Raw genomic sequence first — 15,708 nt, 5'->3', positions numbered from 1 at the left:
CCAGCTACAGCACTCCCTCAGCAGCTTTTGTTGTATTTTGTTCTCTGGCTTCGGTATGTAGGCCAGAGGCTGGACAAAGCAAAGGCATACTGTGGCTCTGATGGAGCAGGTGTTCCCAGAGGTCCAGAGATTTTATGCACATCTTGTTTTAAGAGCTGTATTATTATAGTATGACATGTAGAGCTGAAACAATTTGTCGATTCATAGATGTTAAATGAATGGGCAACTAATTTGATAATCACTTAAAACAACAACCTATACTCTTCGATTCAAGCTTCTCCATTGTGAGGATTCACTGTTAAAGGTTAAAGGTGCTATTGATAACATTCAGCCACTAGATGGCGCATTTTCCTTCCCCCGTTCCATTACATTTACTTACATACTGCCAATCTCAGCCATTTATCTGTTTTTTTCCACACTGACGACCCAGAGATACCACGTGATACCAACATTATTATACTAATGGCTCATAAGCCTTGTTAGAAGTGGGAACCAAACGTCAGATATCTTCCACAGAGATAAACAAAACATTCATTTTGGACCCGTCAAAGTTTTTAAAATGGTTGATTCACAATCGTAATCTTTTTTTTCAGGAAAAGCCATAAGGCTAAAGGCTCTGTAGATGTATTATTTAAAAAAAAAAATATCCATCTACATAAATTTGTAGATGAATATTGCAAGATACTGAACCCCAAATTACGCCGGAAGGCTGTGCCGTCGGTGTGTGAATGAGTATTTAGATTAGATCCTGATGGGCAGGTTGTATGGCAGCCTCTGCCATCAGTGTATGAAATGTGTGTGTGAATGCTGACATGTAGTGTAAAGCTCTTTGAGTGGTCCGAAGACTAGAACGACGCTGTGGAAATTAATTTACCAAAGACAAAATGATGAATCTAGCAAATAAGCGAGATATCTTAGTTTCACCCTTATAACCACATGGTGCATATTTCTAAATATATAGTTTAATAAGAATTTTAGTAAAACTGAGTTTCTGGATCTCTGGGGAAAATAATAAGTCTGCTATGTCTTCTGGTGCAAAGTGCTTCATGGGATCTTTGGGGGCCTCCAGGGTACACACACTCTGATTGATAGATGATAGATAGATAGATAGATAGTAACTTTATTGATCCCGAGGGAAATTCAAGTTTCCAGCATCACAGTTCCAAAGTGCAAAACATGTTAGTAAAAAGGCAGTAAAAAAGTTAGTAGTGCAAAGTACAAAAAAAATATACCAGATATAAAAATACAAGGAGATGAAGAAAACTGTTAAAACTGAATATAGTGCAGGGTAACAACTGTGATACAGGACTATTACAAAAGTGAATATAGTGCAGAAGAGACTGTTAAAAATGAGTATAGTGTAGTGTAACTCCAGTAGCTTAGTCTTATTTTCTGTCCTGTAGACCGATGGGTGTCAACAGGGGCCCAACAGGTAACCTACAATCATATCACTTTTAGCCACACTGTTAAGAATTTCCCAGTAAAATAACAATAAAGAACTGGCAGCAGGGTTGCCTTTATGTTACTGTAAAATTAACATTATTATACTGTCGCTGAAATTTACAGCTTTGTACTGTTAATGAAAAATACAGTTTGAACTGTTTTTTTAAAAATTAATTTCACAGTATTTTACAGTTAATTTACTGTTTAAAGATACATTATATAGCTGTTTTTCACCTTTCTTTTATCTTACTGATTTGTTTTAATACACAATTTAGGTTGTATTTTTTTACATACATTTTAATAAACATTATTTTTTGCCTAGATGAATAGACTTAGCAGGTTACAGACATAGGAATAGTCACACTAAATACAATTAAAGGCACTTGTTAGGAAAAAGGCTATAATAGACTTGTTGACACTTTCCCCAAAATGTCTGTCTATAGCTGGCTACAAGCACAGAATGCAAACCATAACAACATGTGAGTGAAGAACAATAAAGCTAATTCACTGTTTTTACAATCATGTACAATGTACAAGCCTCACATGTGCAGATCAGGTCCCAGAATTAAAAAGAAATACTGCATGAAACTGTTACTGATGATACTTTAAACAGTTGATCAGCAGTAAAGTGATGTTTTTTAAGAATGCATTATAGTTCAGTTAGAAAACGGCCTATGAGCGTAATTTAACAGGTTTTCTTTTGTATTAACAGTAAAGCACTGTTTTTAGCAATAACAGGTTAATACTGTTGAAATCCTGCTGTAAATTAACAGCAAGTGTTTACAGTGTAGCCTACAATCATATCACTTTTAGCCAGTGCAGCCTCATCTTTACCCAGCAGACATTGCTATCTGTGCAATGCAACACTGCCATCTATGGATAAGAGTTGTAGTGTGTTTATCCTGCATCACGTTGCTGCCTGTCATCTGGAGGAAACTCCTCCCAGCAGACAGACAGCGCGTCTTCTTGCCTTTTCCAGCGCAATGGTCTCCTGGATCATCTCTAGACTTGTGGTGTAAGTCATTTTTTATTATTTCTTTCTGTCCATATGCTCTGTCATAAAGTATAGGTTAATAATAACACGCTGTTCCCGATTATTGCGGGCGTTTGAGGCGCTCATATAGTCGGTGCAGGAGCGGTGCGCTTCACATGCCCCCGCAAATTGTCTGATATTTTAATCAGAATCAGACGTCAGTGTGTGAAGGACAGCAGACGTCCGTTTATTATTATTTGTTGCCTGAAAAAAACAGTGCAAATGCCTCAGGATTGTACTTTTAAGCAGCAGGAATGCTATAGGCCTGTATATAGACCTCCTGTATTTGTGGCACTCTTTGTGTTTATCATTTTATTACAGACAAAGAGGTGACGTGATTGGCTGAATAATCTTATTATCACCCATGAGATGGTGATATGAGTCAGATCCAGAAATCAAAGGCGTCTTTCACTGGCAGAAAAGCTAAATGTCAGTGAGGTGACTGAACAACAGGAGCTGTTGATGTCCCATATTGGGAAGAAAAAAAAACAAAGGGATGGGTCAGCCTTCTCAGGTTACAATGCGAGAGTTATTCATGTAATAAGACATGCATCCTGATTTATTCCCTTATATGTGTATATATATGAATCTGAATGATTCAACAATAGGATGACATTTAAGTTGTGGTTATTTGTACCTGCACAAAGTATGAATCAGCAGCTTTGCAGCCGGTGTAGGCTATACCCAGACCCTATACCAACAGCAGGCCTCAAAATAGTGAGGCAATTAAATTTAGATTAGGAGGTCTGGTTACATAGATAGAGCTGTCTCAGCCCTGGCTGATCACAACCTGCAGGTTATGTGGGTCATTTTTTTAAGTCCGATCTCCAACAGAAATGTTTAGTCTCCTACTACAGATGACCTGTTTATTTTTAGTGTCCTTGTGTTTGTTAACTCTGTTAGCGCACAGTCAGGCTGGAAGGCTGCAACATGATGTGGGTCAGTAATTTGATCAGGTCACATTCTAACAGCTGTTGCCTAACTGACTGTATAGCACTTCAGCAGGGTCCTGTCTCTGGCAGGACACCCAGCAAGCAGCACAGGTGTCTACACACGAATAGAAATGTAAAGAAAAGGAAGAAACCACATGGAAGCTAATTTTACCTCATGGCTGTCAGTTTAGCACCTGAAGAGCTAACTTTGCATGGTTGATTTGATAGTTTCTTTCTGGATTCTTGGTCTCATCTGACAACCTGTCCAAATGTCTTGTATAAATGTATACATAGAAAACAGAAAAAAAACATATTTCCAGATATTTTTCATGCAGAGAAATACATTTGACATTTGACATTTGAACCCAGGTATTTTTCAAGAGCCCAATTTGAAATCTCTGCCATAATTGTCCATAATCATGATTTATTACATCTACCAATGTCTTGATTCTATGTTTTTCGTGCACATTTGAAATATCTGTTTGACTGCAGTGTTAAATGTTTTGTTTCTGGCACATTTTCTGTCTTCTAGACTTGTGTTCGGTACACTGTATCCTGCATACTCATCTTATAAGGCTGTGAAGTCGAAAGATGTGAAAGAATATGTGAGTATATCATTTGTATTTTTGGTTACGAGATGATATCAGGCAGTGTTGTCCTCCTAGATTTGACTCTACAAGGTGTTGTGTGTAGCTACTTTAAAGGGACAGTGTGTAGGATTTGGCGGCTTCTAGTGGTGTGGTTGCAGATTGCAACCAACTGAATACCCTTCCGCTCACTCCTCCCTTTTCAAGACTGTGGTAACGTGAGCCGCCAAGTGCAAAACCGTGATAACGCCTCTCTCAGAGGCCATCCTTACCATAATAACACTACTTTAGGAGCAACAGAAGTCAGACGGTGGCTGGCGGTACCACGGTTTTGCACTCTGCAGCTCACGTTACCGCAGTTTCACAAGCATGTCGGAGAACTACGGTGGTCTTCAGGTAATGTAAGAACATGAAAGGCTCTCTCTGGAGCCAGAGTTTGGTTTGTCCATTCTGGGCTACTGTAGAAACAAGGCGGTGCAACCAGGCGGACTCCGTGAAGAGGACACGCTAGCGATATTACGAATCCTACTATAGCATAGGCATGATCTACCCTATTCTTCCTCTGACTAGTCTTACTCTACCTCTGATTGACTTACCGTGATATTCTTACCGTAACCCTAACCGATGTCACTCCTCATGCCTAAACCTAACCAATCCAACCAATGAAGGCAGCGAGTACTAGCCAATCAGAGGCAGTGTAGGGCGGGCCATGCCTTAGCTATAGCAGGATTTATAATTTAGCGACTCGTAATTAAGCGACCCGCTCCCTAAGCTAACTAAAACACAACGATTCTTAGTGTCAGGTGATTATACATTAATGAAAACATAGTTATTAATATTATATTCCATTTCTGCTAACAGATCCCCTGAAATGTTACACACCGGCCCTTTAACTGTCTTTCACTGTTGTGTTACATTTTTAGGTGAAATGGATGATGTACTGGATAATATTTGCCCTATTCACTGCTGTGGAAGTGTTTACAGATATGTTTCTATGTTGGTAAGTGACTTCAGATATTTAATGTTAATCAATTTAATAACTGTTTTTATATCACGTACCATATTTTGTCACAGAGATGTAAAGCATGTGTGTTATGATGCTTTGTTGTACCGGTGGCTCCATCATTTTGTGTCTTGATTGCAGGATTCCTTTCTACTATGAACTGAAGATAGCCTTCGTGGTGTGGCTGCTGTCCCCTTACACTAAAGGCTCCAGTGTGCTATACAGGAAGTTTGTTCATCCCACGCTTTCCTCAAAAGAAAAGGTGCAACCCCGTCTTTTGTTGTACCTTTCTTTTCTTCCGCTGATGCAGTTCAAGGAAAGGCGTAGGTGAAAATATTCAGTTTAAGTTAGTCTGCGTGGTTTTGTAAGTAATAGAATTTGAGCTTCGCAGCTGTCTAGAGAACAAAAGTGCCTTTGTGACAATTCACTTTTCCACTTTAGCTGTTAAAGATGTGTTTGTGGGACAGGAGAGAGGAAGTGTCATGGTGTTCCTCCCTTTCTCCTTTCCTTTTTCCTCTCACTCTCAGTCAGGAAACACATTAGTGAGTTGGTGAAGATTAGTAATCGAGCAATATAAGAAACATCTGTCAACACAGCGCATAAAATAAGGCGTGACATAATAATAGAAACACAATGTTCATGTGATTTTTTTCTTTTTGTCCTTGTTTCAGGACATTGATGAGTATATCTGCCAAGCGAAGGACAAAAGCTATGACACACTGGTGCATTTTGGGAGAAAAGGGCTGAATGTTGCCGCCACAGCTGCAGTCATGGCTGCGACAAAGGTAATGCAGACTGTGGGCATTTGTTTTGTATTGACCTGGGGGTACAGTAGCATCATGGATGGATTACTGAACGGGCCTACTGAGCACAGGCCCGGGGGGCCAAACAGGTTCGGGGGGCCCTGGGCCAGAGCCTCTGTTTGAAGTTACTGCTAACATTTCTATGTGGGAAGTCACAAAAGACACACAAACACTACCACAGAGACGTGAAATGACCAAAAAGAGACACAAAATGACTACAAAGCTGCAAAACAACTAAAAAGAGACACAAAACTACCAAAAAGAAACACAAAATAACCAGAAAGAGACACAAAACAACCAAAAGAGACACAAAATGACAACAAGGCTGCAAAACAACTTTAAAGAGACACAAAAATACCACAGAGATGTGAAATGACTAAAAAGAGACACAAAATGACTACCAAGATGCAAAACAACCACAAAGGGACCCCAAACAACCAAAACGAGACACAAAATAACCAGAAAGAGACACAAAACAACCATGAAGAGATGCAAAACATCTACAAAGGGATGCAAAATTACCAAAAAGATGTGTCTTTGAATCTGTGGTTCTTACTGTATGTAGGAGGGGTAGGGGCCCTTTACATGTCTGTGCCCAGAGGTCCATGGTCTCATAATCCGTCCATGCCTGTCATGTTGTTTGCTACTCACATAATAAAGTAGGTTTATGAGTGTTTGTTTTTGAAGTAGCCGATTGTCACCCCTAAAGATGATCGATGCTCTAGCTGTCACATATGGCTGCTGACACTAAACTGAATATGTGGTGTTACCTGTTCTAGAGCCAAGGGGTCCTGTCAGACAGACTGAGGAGCTTCAGCATGCAGGATCTGTCTTCCTATCAGTCTGACCCCGTTAACACCGGCCCTGGTGCTACGCAGCCTGCAGAAGCACAGCAGCATAGGACCAGGACTATGATGCGCAGCAAGTCGGAGAGCTGCAACAAAGGTGAGCAGACATTACTCTGACCAGCACAGAAATGTACAAGCTAATAGAGGCATATTAAAAACTCTGTTGTAGTGTTGAGAATATTAGCCATAATGATGCCATTATAATGCAATAGCAGTGCCTGGTTCGTTTGTGTAAAACAGATTATCTTGTAGATTTCTGTCTTCCTGTTCAAGCTTGTTTAAGCTGACAGATATTGTTCAGGACCTCTGTTTTCCTGAGTGGGCCCCTAACTTCAGTCCTGCCTTCCTGTTTGGAGCAGGTCAGACCTCGCAGCGCTGCCAGGCTAACCACCCTGTGATAAAACTCACATGTAGCTGGGGGGATTTCAGCTGATAATTATTCCTTTGTAGATTTAGACACAACTGTTTACACTGGACTGAAATATCTGCACAGTTGAGGCACAACTGATCTTTTTATCAAACAAGGAATTGAGATTATTTCTGTTAATATCTTGTTTTACTTTTTATTTATTGACTCAGCTAACCAATACATGCACTTTGTTCTCCAAGATACAAAATACCTCCCATCACACAATATGATTGACCAAGACAGAGCGCATGCCACAACGGAATCATAAATCCAAAAGCAATATACTATGTGAGGGGAAAGAATAGAAAAATAAATAAATAAATACAAATAAAAGAAAAAGAAGAAAAAAATAATTAAATAAATAAAAGAAAAGAAAAAAGTAAGAAAAAACAACCAAACTGACAAAATATTAGTAATAATAATATAATGCTAAGTAAGTAAGTGAGTGGCTAAATTGATTCTGTTAATATCAGAGCATATTATTAACATAGCTGCTGTCATTTTATGAGTACGCTTAATTATGGATTCTCCATGATTTAAAGGATAAGTCTGGTTATAATATGTATTTTGTTATTGTCAACAAATCCCATTAACTGACCAGAACTATGTTTTAGTCCGTCTCTAAATACTTCCTGACCACACCCTGCCTGTGGCTCTCAGTCCATTGGTTCCCACCAAATATATTTAATTAAAAAAAATGCTCAGTAGTTTCCAAAAACAGTTGGACAATGTAGTGTTCTTGTTAAAACAGGAATGAACCGTGTATTTGTTGGGGACTATTTTCAGTAGTGTTAATATACATTTGGTGCTTTAGTGAGTATTTATAGCAGCAGGATGGTGAATGTGGGATTGACTAAAAGTAAACTACAGTTCCCATGTTCATTGCAATGAAGGAACATGTCACTCAACAGTGTAACAGTGTGGCTCACTGTTGTTTTTGTAAAACAATGGAGGTCTATCACACAGAGGATAAGCTGTAAGGATCAATTCACTGTTGGTTTTGGTCTTTTCAAGGGATTTGTTGACAATATGAAAAATATGTAATATCACAAAAATGTCCTTTAAAACTATTGTGACGTTTTTAAAACTCCATTTTAACAATATAGTCAAATATACACAACATAAAGATACTAAAAATAGAACAGGCTTGTTAGGCATGTTGGCCTCAGTGTATCATAACTTCCTATTTAGTCTCTGCTCTGTGGTCTGCAGAATGATAATGCGTTATGATGTTTCATAATCCCAGCTGACCAAAATCCACTCCACAGCAATCACACAAAAAGGATTTTGCTTTCAATTCAATAGTCACAGGATTTACATGTTATTCATCCCTTCCACCAACCTTTTTTCACGCTACAGGAGAGGATTTTGACATGACAGAGTTTGAGGTGTTGCGGTTGGACCAATATGACTCCAAGGAGTTGCTGTCCCAGACCATTTCACCTTCTGAGTCCGAGTCTATCACGTCCTCAATGACACCCCAGTCCTCCACACCCTCTCCACCTCCCTCTCCTCCAGCTCCGGAGCAGCCTGAGGAGGTGGGGAAAGGGGTGCGGGCGGCATCATGCTCTCCGCAGCTCAGGCTGTCTAAAAGGAAGGCTCCTGAGGTAGACTGCCTCATCAACATGGCTGCTCAGCTGCTGCCTGACTCTAACTGCCCCTTGAGAGTGGTGATTTACTCACCGATTTACTCACCGATTCACTCATTTCTGCTGCTGCTGTGTAGCTAAATGATTCATCATGGTTCAGTACTTCTGCAGTAGGATTTCTGCACTGATGAAGCTGAACCGTGTGTTGAGTTAGTGGAATTATTGTTTAGTTCAAATGAATAACGTGTGCTCTTGCTCTTGCATGATTGCAGTTGCTCACTTTGTCTGGAAATGTGGCATGGGAAAACATGGTTGACATATTGACATGAATTGCCTTCTGGTGTATTTCAGCCCTGATAATAACTTCTACGTTTGATGTGATGTTTATGGAAATGACTCTGCATAATCAGCCCCTGGAATGAACGGGTGTTCATTAATACATTTCAACATCTAATATCAGTTTGTTTGGCATGGTGATGCTAAATGAAGCAGCACCGTTTTAAGGATACGGCCAGCAGTATTCTATATTATTCTTATAGTCAACAAATCCCTTGAAAAACAATGAATTCATCCCATGAATGAATATCGTCTGTGTAGCCGAAGCATGATATTGCTTATTCCTCTGTGCCATAGAACATCTTTTTGTCTAAAATGAGGACAATGAGCCACTCTGTTGCACCGGGTGACATGTTCCTACATCACAATGAACATGGACACTGTCGTTTATTTAAGTCAGTCCCACATACAGCGTTCTGCTGCTCAGTAGAGGACCAAAGGCGTATTAATCCGCAGCTGAAAATAGTCCCAAACAAATACACTATTCACTCCTGTTTTAGAAATTGTTTTCAAAAAGCTAATGCCCAGCTATTGACTCCTTTTCAAAAATGGGGCGGCTGTGGCTCCGGGGGGTAGAGCGGGTCGTCCTTTAATCACAAGGTTGGCAGTTCGATCCCATGTCGAAGTGTCCTTGAGCGAGACACTGAATCCCAAGTGGCTCACCGGGCGCTTTACAGCAGTTCACTGCTGCTAAAAATGCTTAGGATGGGTTAAACGCAGAGGTAAAATTCCACGTATGTGATGATTAAAACAAAACGAAATACTTGACCTGCTTTTAAAGATGTATGTCTTCAGTAGGAACCATAGACTGTATATAAAGATGGACGACTCGTCTCCACTTCCTCCCACTGTGCAGAAGTGGAGCCAAAATAACCCCGGATACGGGAGTTGTTATTGAGATTTTGACGTCATTTGGAGCCAGAGTCTGTGCAGTAGTGATAGGTGGTATCAAGGTCCCGCCCAACCACCTGCCCGAACCAATCGCAAACCGAGCACTGCCGAAGCTTATCAGCGAGAGAGACTCACAGCTGCCAATCATGACATCTCACCCTCTTTTTACAACATCAAATAACTAATTAAAACCAAACTTAACAGAAAAATAAACACTTGAACAGACATCAGCGTGATAAGAACTACCTAAAATGACAGAAACCATCTTATTTGATGTGTAATTTTACTTTTTAGTTTGGCCCATGTCCCACACACTAACATGGAGGGGGCTGGCTGTATGACGTATACTGCAGCCACCCACCAGGGGGCGATCCAGATGTTTTGGCTTCACTTTTGGGGAGCTGTCATGTCGTCCGTCTTTATATACAGTCTATGGTAGGAACCATTGGGCTTTAGACTGAGAAAGTTCATTCACAGACAGGGTACGGAGGTATGAAAGTCTTGAGAGACAAACTAACACATTGTTAGATTTGGTCTTACCTTGGGATTTGTTGACAAAAAGAAAAATACAAAATAACGCCAGCCATATCCTTTGACTACTGTACAACTCGTTGTAGCTGTTAGCTAACTAAACTCTCCCTCTCTATCCTCATCTGTCCTCCCTTCTAGCCTCCTCTTAGAGTCTTAAGGCCTCTCACAAGATCCAGGAGCGCTCTTTCTTCGAACAATGAAGCCATGTGAAACTGTCCTAAAGACTACTCCAGCTGCCTTTGCTGCAAGAAGTGAAAATACTGAATGGCCAAAAGCTACATGACTGAAGCAGCCTTGCTTTGGAATAAGGTATTACCAAAGTGACCTATGATGACCCCTCTATATATAGTATATGGCTCATGATTTAAAAACATTGAGATAGAACAAATGAATGAATGGGCTCCATGCTGATAGACATTTTGAGTTTGTAGGTTATTGAATGTGTATTTATGTACAGTTGGTATGTGCTTCATCTTTCTGATTTGATTGTTTTTATATATCAGGTTTGGGTAAGCAATTGCATGTGTGTCTTCCCAGTCATTAGTACGCTGTTCAATTAACAGAATGTACTGTCACTGAATAATAAAGCAGGCATTGAGAGTGACACGGTCACTCTCAGAGAATGTGTTAAAAGCCAAGATTTTGACCCCATTCAGCTGAATTCTGCACTGATTAATTATCACATTAAAGTATTCAGAAATCACCCAAAAAACTTTTTTTCTGAGATGAGACAACGTAACCTTGGTGGTAATGAAAAGTGAGACAGCAGTGGCAGACTATATTCTGTTATTTACCTCTCGATTAAAGCCTTAAAGAAAGACATAAAAATCAAAAATGTCTCCACACACGATATAAGTATTTCTAACACAACTATGTTCTCATTAAAAAATCATTTTGCACTATGTTTAGAATATAAAATTACTGCCCTCAATACTCTGAAACGGCCAAAAATGACATAAAACAATAATCATGACAGATTAGTAGCTGAATATTATCACAAATAACTTTATCATTATTGCTTATTTCTTCTGTGGTAAAGAAATAATTACTTGTGTAACAAGTGATAGCATCACAGACAAATAAAGTCAGTACTACAAGAGGTTTCCTCAGTGGAGCAGACTGTTTTTGACAATCTACTGGTCAGTTTTGTCATTTAATTGACAAATTTAATTTGCAATTTAAGGCCAATTAGGAATATGTCACTTTCAGCTGTAGCAGAAATAGATTATAACATGGGTAAATATTTACCGTTTATAAACATGGTTCTGTTTCCATATTTGAAATCACTGTGTAGTGCTCTGCTGTTAACTGAGCAACACTAAACCCAACGATCTTACCTTCTTCTTGCTTATTTTTTAGGACTTCATTCAGTGACTTTATTGGTCCGCAGGTTTACAAACTTACATTTAAGTTAATATTGCATGGTGATACACTTTATGTTTTCATCTTGTACTTAATTCACTGAGCCTGAATCATAGCAACATTTTACACAACATATCACTGTGTTTGTTGTCGATGGGTAGATTTATAATTTCCATCATCGTATCTGTATCATTTAGGGTGGTTTGAAGTTTAAAACAAAAGCTTCTCAGGTACAACTGTTCTGTTTACACGTCATTCACTCTGATGTTGTAGATACACTTGTTATGCACATGAAATGTCCTTTTAATGGATAAATGGTGAAAAAATCTGATTGTGTTTCAACGTTAGTGGTATCAGTGTTAGTGCTGGAGGTGATTTCCTTCTATTAAAATTCATGCAAAGTAAAACATAAAAAAAACACATTGCTAAGTAGCAGATTTGTATACTTGTGCGTAACTGATAAACTCATCATTGCATGATGTTTGTTATTAGTTTGTATGAAAATTTGATTTCTTAAATGATTTTGTTCGGATGCCTTGCTGGTAAACAATGACTTATTTTGGGTCATTTTTGGGTTGCTTTGTAGAAAGAATATGAAATGTTACGACTATACATACATGTTGGCTATACACATATATATGAATAACGTCTTATTTACTAATAAATTAGCCACTTTGAATTTATCCATGAGGAGAAACCACTTAAGTTATCCCAAGAATTTTTGTTCTGGCAGGCCAGAATGTCAAATTACTTAAATTTCAACTTGATTGTGAAATATAAAACAAAAAGAAGTGAAGTGGTGACATGATGGTTCGTGACTATCAATTTATCGTTCTACTAGGTTAAATATTTCTGTTTAAATCGATTTACAGCCATTAAATATGAAGCAAAACTTTGACTGTGTGTTCATCTTTTTTGTCTTGTTATCTTAAAACAGCAACAACAAAGAAAAGGATCATTCAAGATATATGATTTTATTACATATATAACATTAATACAGAAAACAAGATGTCACTACATGAATCAGCAAATTACACTTTGAGGTTGACCCGATCGTGGTACTTCAGGTATGGATCATTAACAAACCAGTTCCTCCTTTTCCAAAAAGAGGTTGTCATTTTATCGAAAAGCTTGCTCTGTGTTTTGTTACAGAATACGAGCTCCCTCAGGCGCTTTCGTCTGGCAGGTTTCTTCTTCCACAGTTTCTTCTTGTATCCAGCCTGTTTACACCCGAAAACAAGAAGTCAGATTGGAAACACTGTTCTTAACCTTCATCCTACCAACATATTTGACATACAAGGACTACATAAACTACTGTAAGAAACAACTATCATAGCAAAATGTTAACTTATTTCTTCTCAAAACATTATAAGTCATGTAATTAATGTCATTTGAAGAAAAAAAAGAAAGAAAAAAAGATTGATTTAGGAAAGTTAAATGACAAAATCAAAATGACTGTCCCTACCCCCCTGATAGTGTGTGATACATTAAATTAGGACCCATGGAAAACATTTTATCTATTAAAAATGTATTGGCTACAACTGGGTGCTTTGGACTACATTGGTATCTAAAATTATTATTTAAGCACAAATTAAAACAGAAACACAAAATGATATGAAGTGATTAAGAACAAATTGATTGACAAAGTCATGAAAAAATTGAATGATAGTATAAAGCACCTGTGAGATATGACAAAAAGTACCTCTGTGGTCAGCAGGTACAAAGGTGCAAAGAAAAGAAATCAGTGATTTTGGCAGTTCCCAGTAAAAGACTCATCGACTACCTTTCGTCTGATCCAAAGGTCACAATGCAGCCTCATGAACCGGTCTGTCACGGATTTTACACTCTTCCTCTTCCCCTTCTTCAGACTGACATACGTCAGACTTCTGCTTGGTTGTTGAGTCACACTGGGAATAAGTGCCGATACCCTGCAGCAACACACAGAGAAGCAGAGTAGAGAAAGGTCACAACACTTTTTAAATAAAGAAGGTTCAATTCACTCAAAATATAGAACAATATTTTATCACTTAACACAAATAAATATTAGTTTCATTTGGTTTTGATTAAGAAACTAATACCTCTTAAATGTAAGACTTTGATAAAAAGGGGTGATATTAGGGATAGGTCTGTCCCAAATTAAAATTTTTGGGGCTTTGAAGCTTCGGTGGGGAATATTCAAAGGTATTCAAAGGTTTGCGGAGCAGCGCGGCAGGCTGGCATGTTCTTCTGTCTGTCTCCATCTCCTCAGCTTCAGTGCCAGGGACGGCGCCGCTGCCGCACTACTGTAGACGCACGCACCTCTACACACAACAAACAGTGATATCCATCTGAGAATAACTAATAATAATTTAATGTTGAATCTGAATAATGAATAATTTGTGGGATTATTCCTTATTTCATGGGCTTTTTGGGGATTTACTTTATTTAAATGTTATTAAATATATATAATATATATACTGTATATATATATATATACACAATTGTATCTGGTGCAGCGAGAAATCTCAGAGAGGGATGTATCAAAACTAGGCTTCGAAGTTTCGTCCGTTGCCATGGTATTCAAATTCCAAATTACTATTCGATATATAATATATATAATATATATAATATAATATGCAATTATATGTATATATAATATATATATTTTATGTATATATAATATATATATGTATATATATATTATATATACATATATATATTATAATATATCGAATAGTAATTTGGAGGTTGAATACCATGGAAATTAAGCTTCGAAGACTAGTTTTGATACATCCCTCTTTGAGATTTCTCGCTGCACCAGATACAATTGTGGAGAACAGCATTTTATTTGTGGTTTTGGATATTCAATCATTACAATAAAGTAGTTAAAGATGTTTGGCTGCACCTCCACAGACTGTTATACCAACCCTGACTGTTGCCACGAAAAGCACACAAACACAGTATAAAATAAAACGTGTTGTAGTATTGAGATTTCCTTTAAATAAAACAAAGGCTCAAACCCATACAAAACAGCCCCAGCAAAGGGTGTTAACATACTTTTGGCTATAGTGTAAATATAAGGGAGACATATATGTTGATATTCATCTTACTACGAAGTGGTTACAGTAGCTATTGCTGTTAATATGCACCTGACAGTAGTGTGAATGTCAGCAGCAGTGTTTACCGTTGTAGGAGGTTGTACCGGGGTGTCTGACACACTGCAGCCGGCTGAGGAGCTCGGAGAGCGGCTGCAGCAGAGCTGTAGAGAGGTGGAGGCTGGAGGAGGATGGAGAACTTACAGAGCTGTGGTGTCCTGGCAGCCAGAGAGACCGACAGCGGCCTCAGCAGCCCTGACACACAACAAGGACAACATGAAGACAACATGAGAAACAACCTCACCTACTATCTATGATAACAAACTACTCCTGCGCACAATTGTTCCCACAGTTCAGTGCATTAAAGACGGATAAAACACTAAACATTTACGGGGTTAAGAGAGTGAAATAAGTAAGTATGAAGGTTAAATATTATGTACAAACCGGACACCCTCCTTGCCAGAGCGGCCGCCATGCTTTCTCCTGACGGAAGTACGGAGTCCTGTTGTGGACAAACTTCAATTTGGTCGCATCCAGAGTTACTAGGACACTGTGCGTCACCGCCACCTATCAACTGTTACTGGACACACATGTTAAAAATATCTAACAAAAATATTCAAAATATTTCCTCTTTTTTTTTTTGCTAATGTATTATTATAATGGGCCAAATTTCAGAGGGAATTATTGTACTTTTTAACCACACTACATTTATTTGACAGCCACTTAAATTATTTTTTTTTAAAACATGAGCTTATAAAGAACATGATTTATTGTTTTAGGCCTACATTTATTTATTTTATTTATTTTATTTATTTTATTTATTTTATTTATTTATTTTATTTATTTTATTTATTTTATTTATTTTAT

The 15,708-nt window shown here is 38.3% G+C and overlaps 2 protein-coding genes across 2 annotated transcripts; one reads left to right on the top strand and one right to left on the bottom strand.

Annotated features, from left to right (window-relative positions):
* Positions 1–2,332: 2,332 nt before the first annotated feature.
* On the top strand, positions 2,333–13,150 carry reep1 (receptor accessory protein 1). Its single transcript, XM_074660381.1, has 8 exons — positions 2,333–2,458; positions 3,941–4,013; positions 4,919–4,995; positions 5,140–5,260; positions 5,670–5,783; positions 6,581–6,746; positions 8,418–8,665; positions 10,544–13,150. Exons 1-8 carry the CDS (start codon positions 2,427–2,429, stop codon positions 10,613–10,615), a joined length of 903 nt encoding a protein of 300 aa, XP_074516482.1. The 5' UTR covers positions 2,333–2,426; the 3' UTR covers positions 10,616–13,150.
* On the bottom strand, positions 12,726–15,412 carry mrpl35 (mitochondrial ribosomal protein L35). Its single transcript, XM_074660382.1, has 4 exons — positions 15,286–15,412; positions 14,931–15,096; positions 13,551–13,695; positions 12,726–12,987 (listed from the first exon to the last, which is right to left on the bottom strand). Exons 1-4 carry the CDS (start codon positions 15,314–15,316, stop codon positions 12,799–12,801), a joined length of 531 nt encoding a protein of 176 aa, XP_074516483.1. The 5' UTR covers positions 15,317–15,412; the 3' UTR covers positions 12,726–12,798.
* Between the last annotated feature and the right edge of the window lie 296 nt (positions 15,413–15,708).

Source organism: Sebastes fasciatus, chromosome 15 (assembly GCF_043250625.1).
Source record: "Sebastes fasciatus isolate fSebFas1 chromosome 15, fSebFas1.pri, whole genome shotgun sequence".
NCBI lineage: Eukaryota > Metazoa > Chordata > Actinopteri > Perciformes > Sebastidae > Sebastes > Sebastes fasciatus.
The sequence above is the reverse complement of the archived record's forward strand: the minus strand, read 5'-3'. Positions and strand labels throughout refer to the sequence as shown.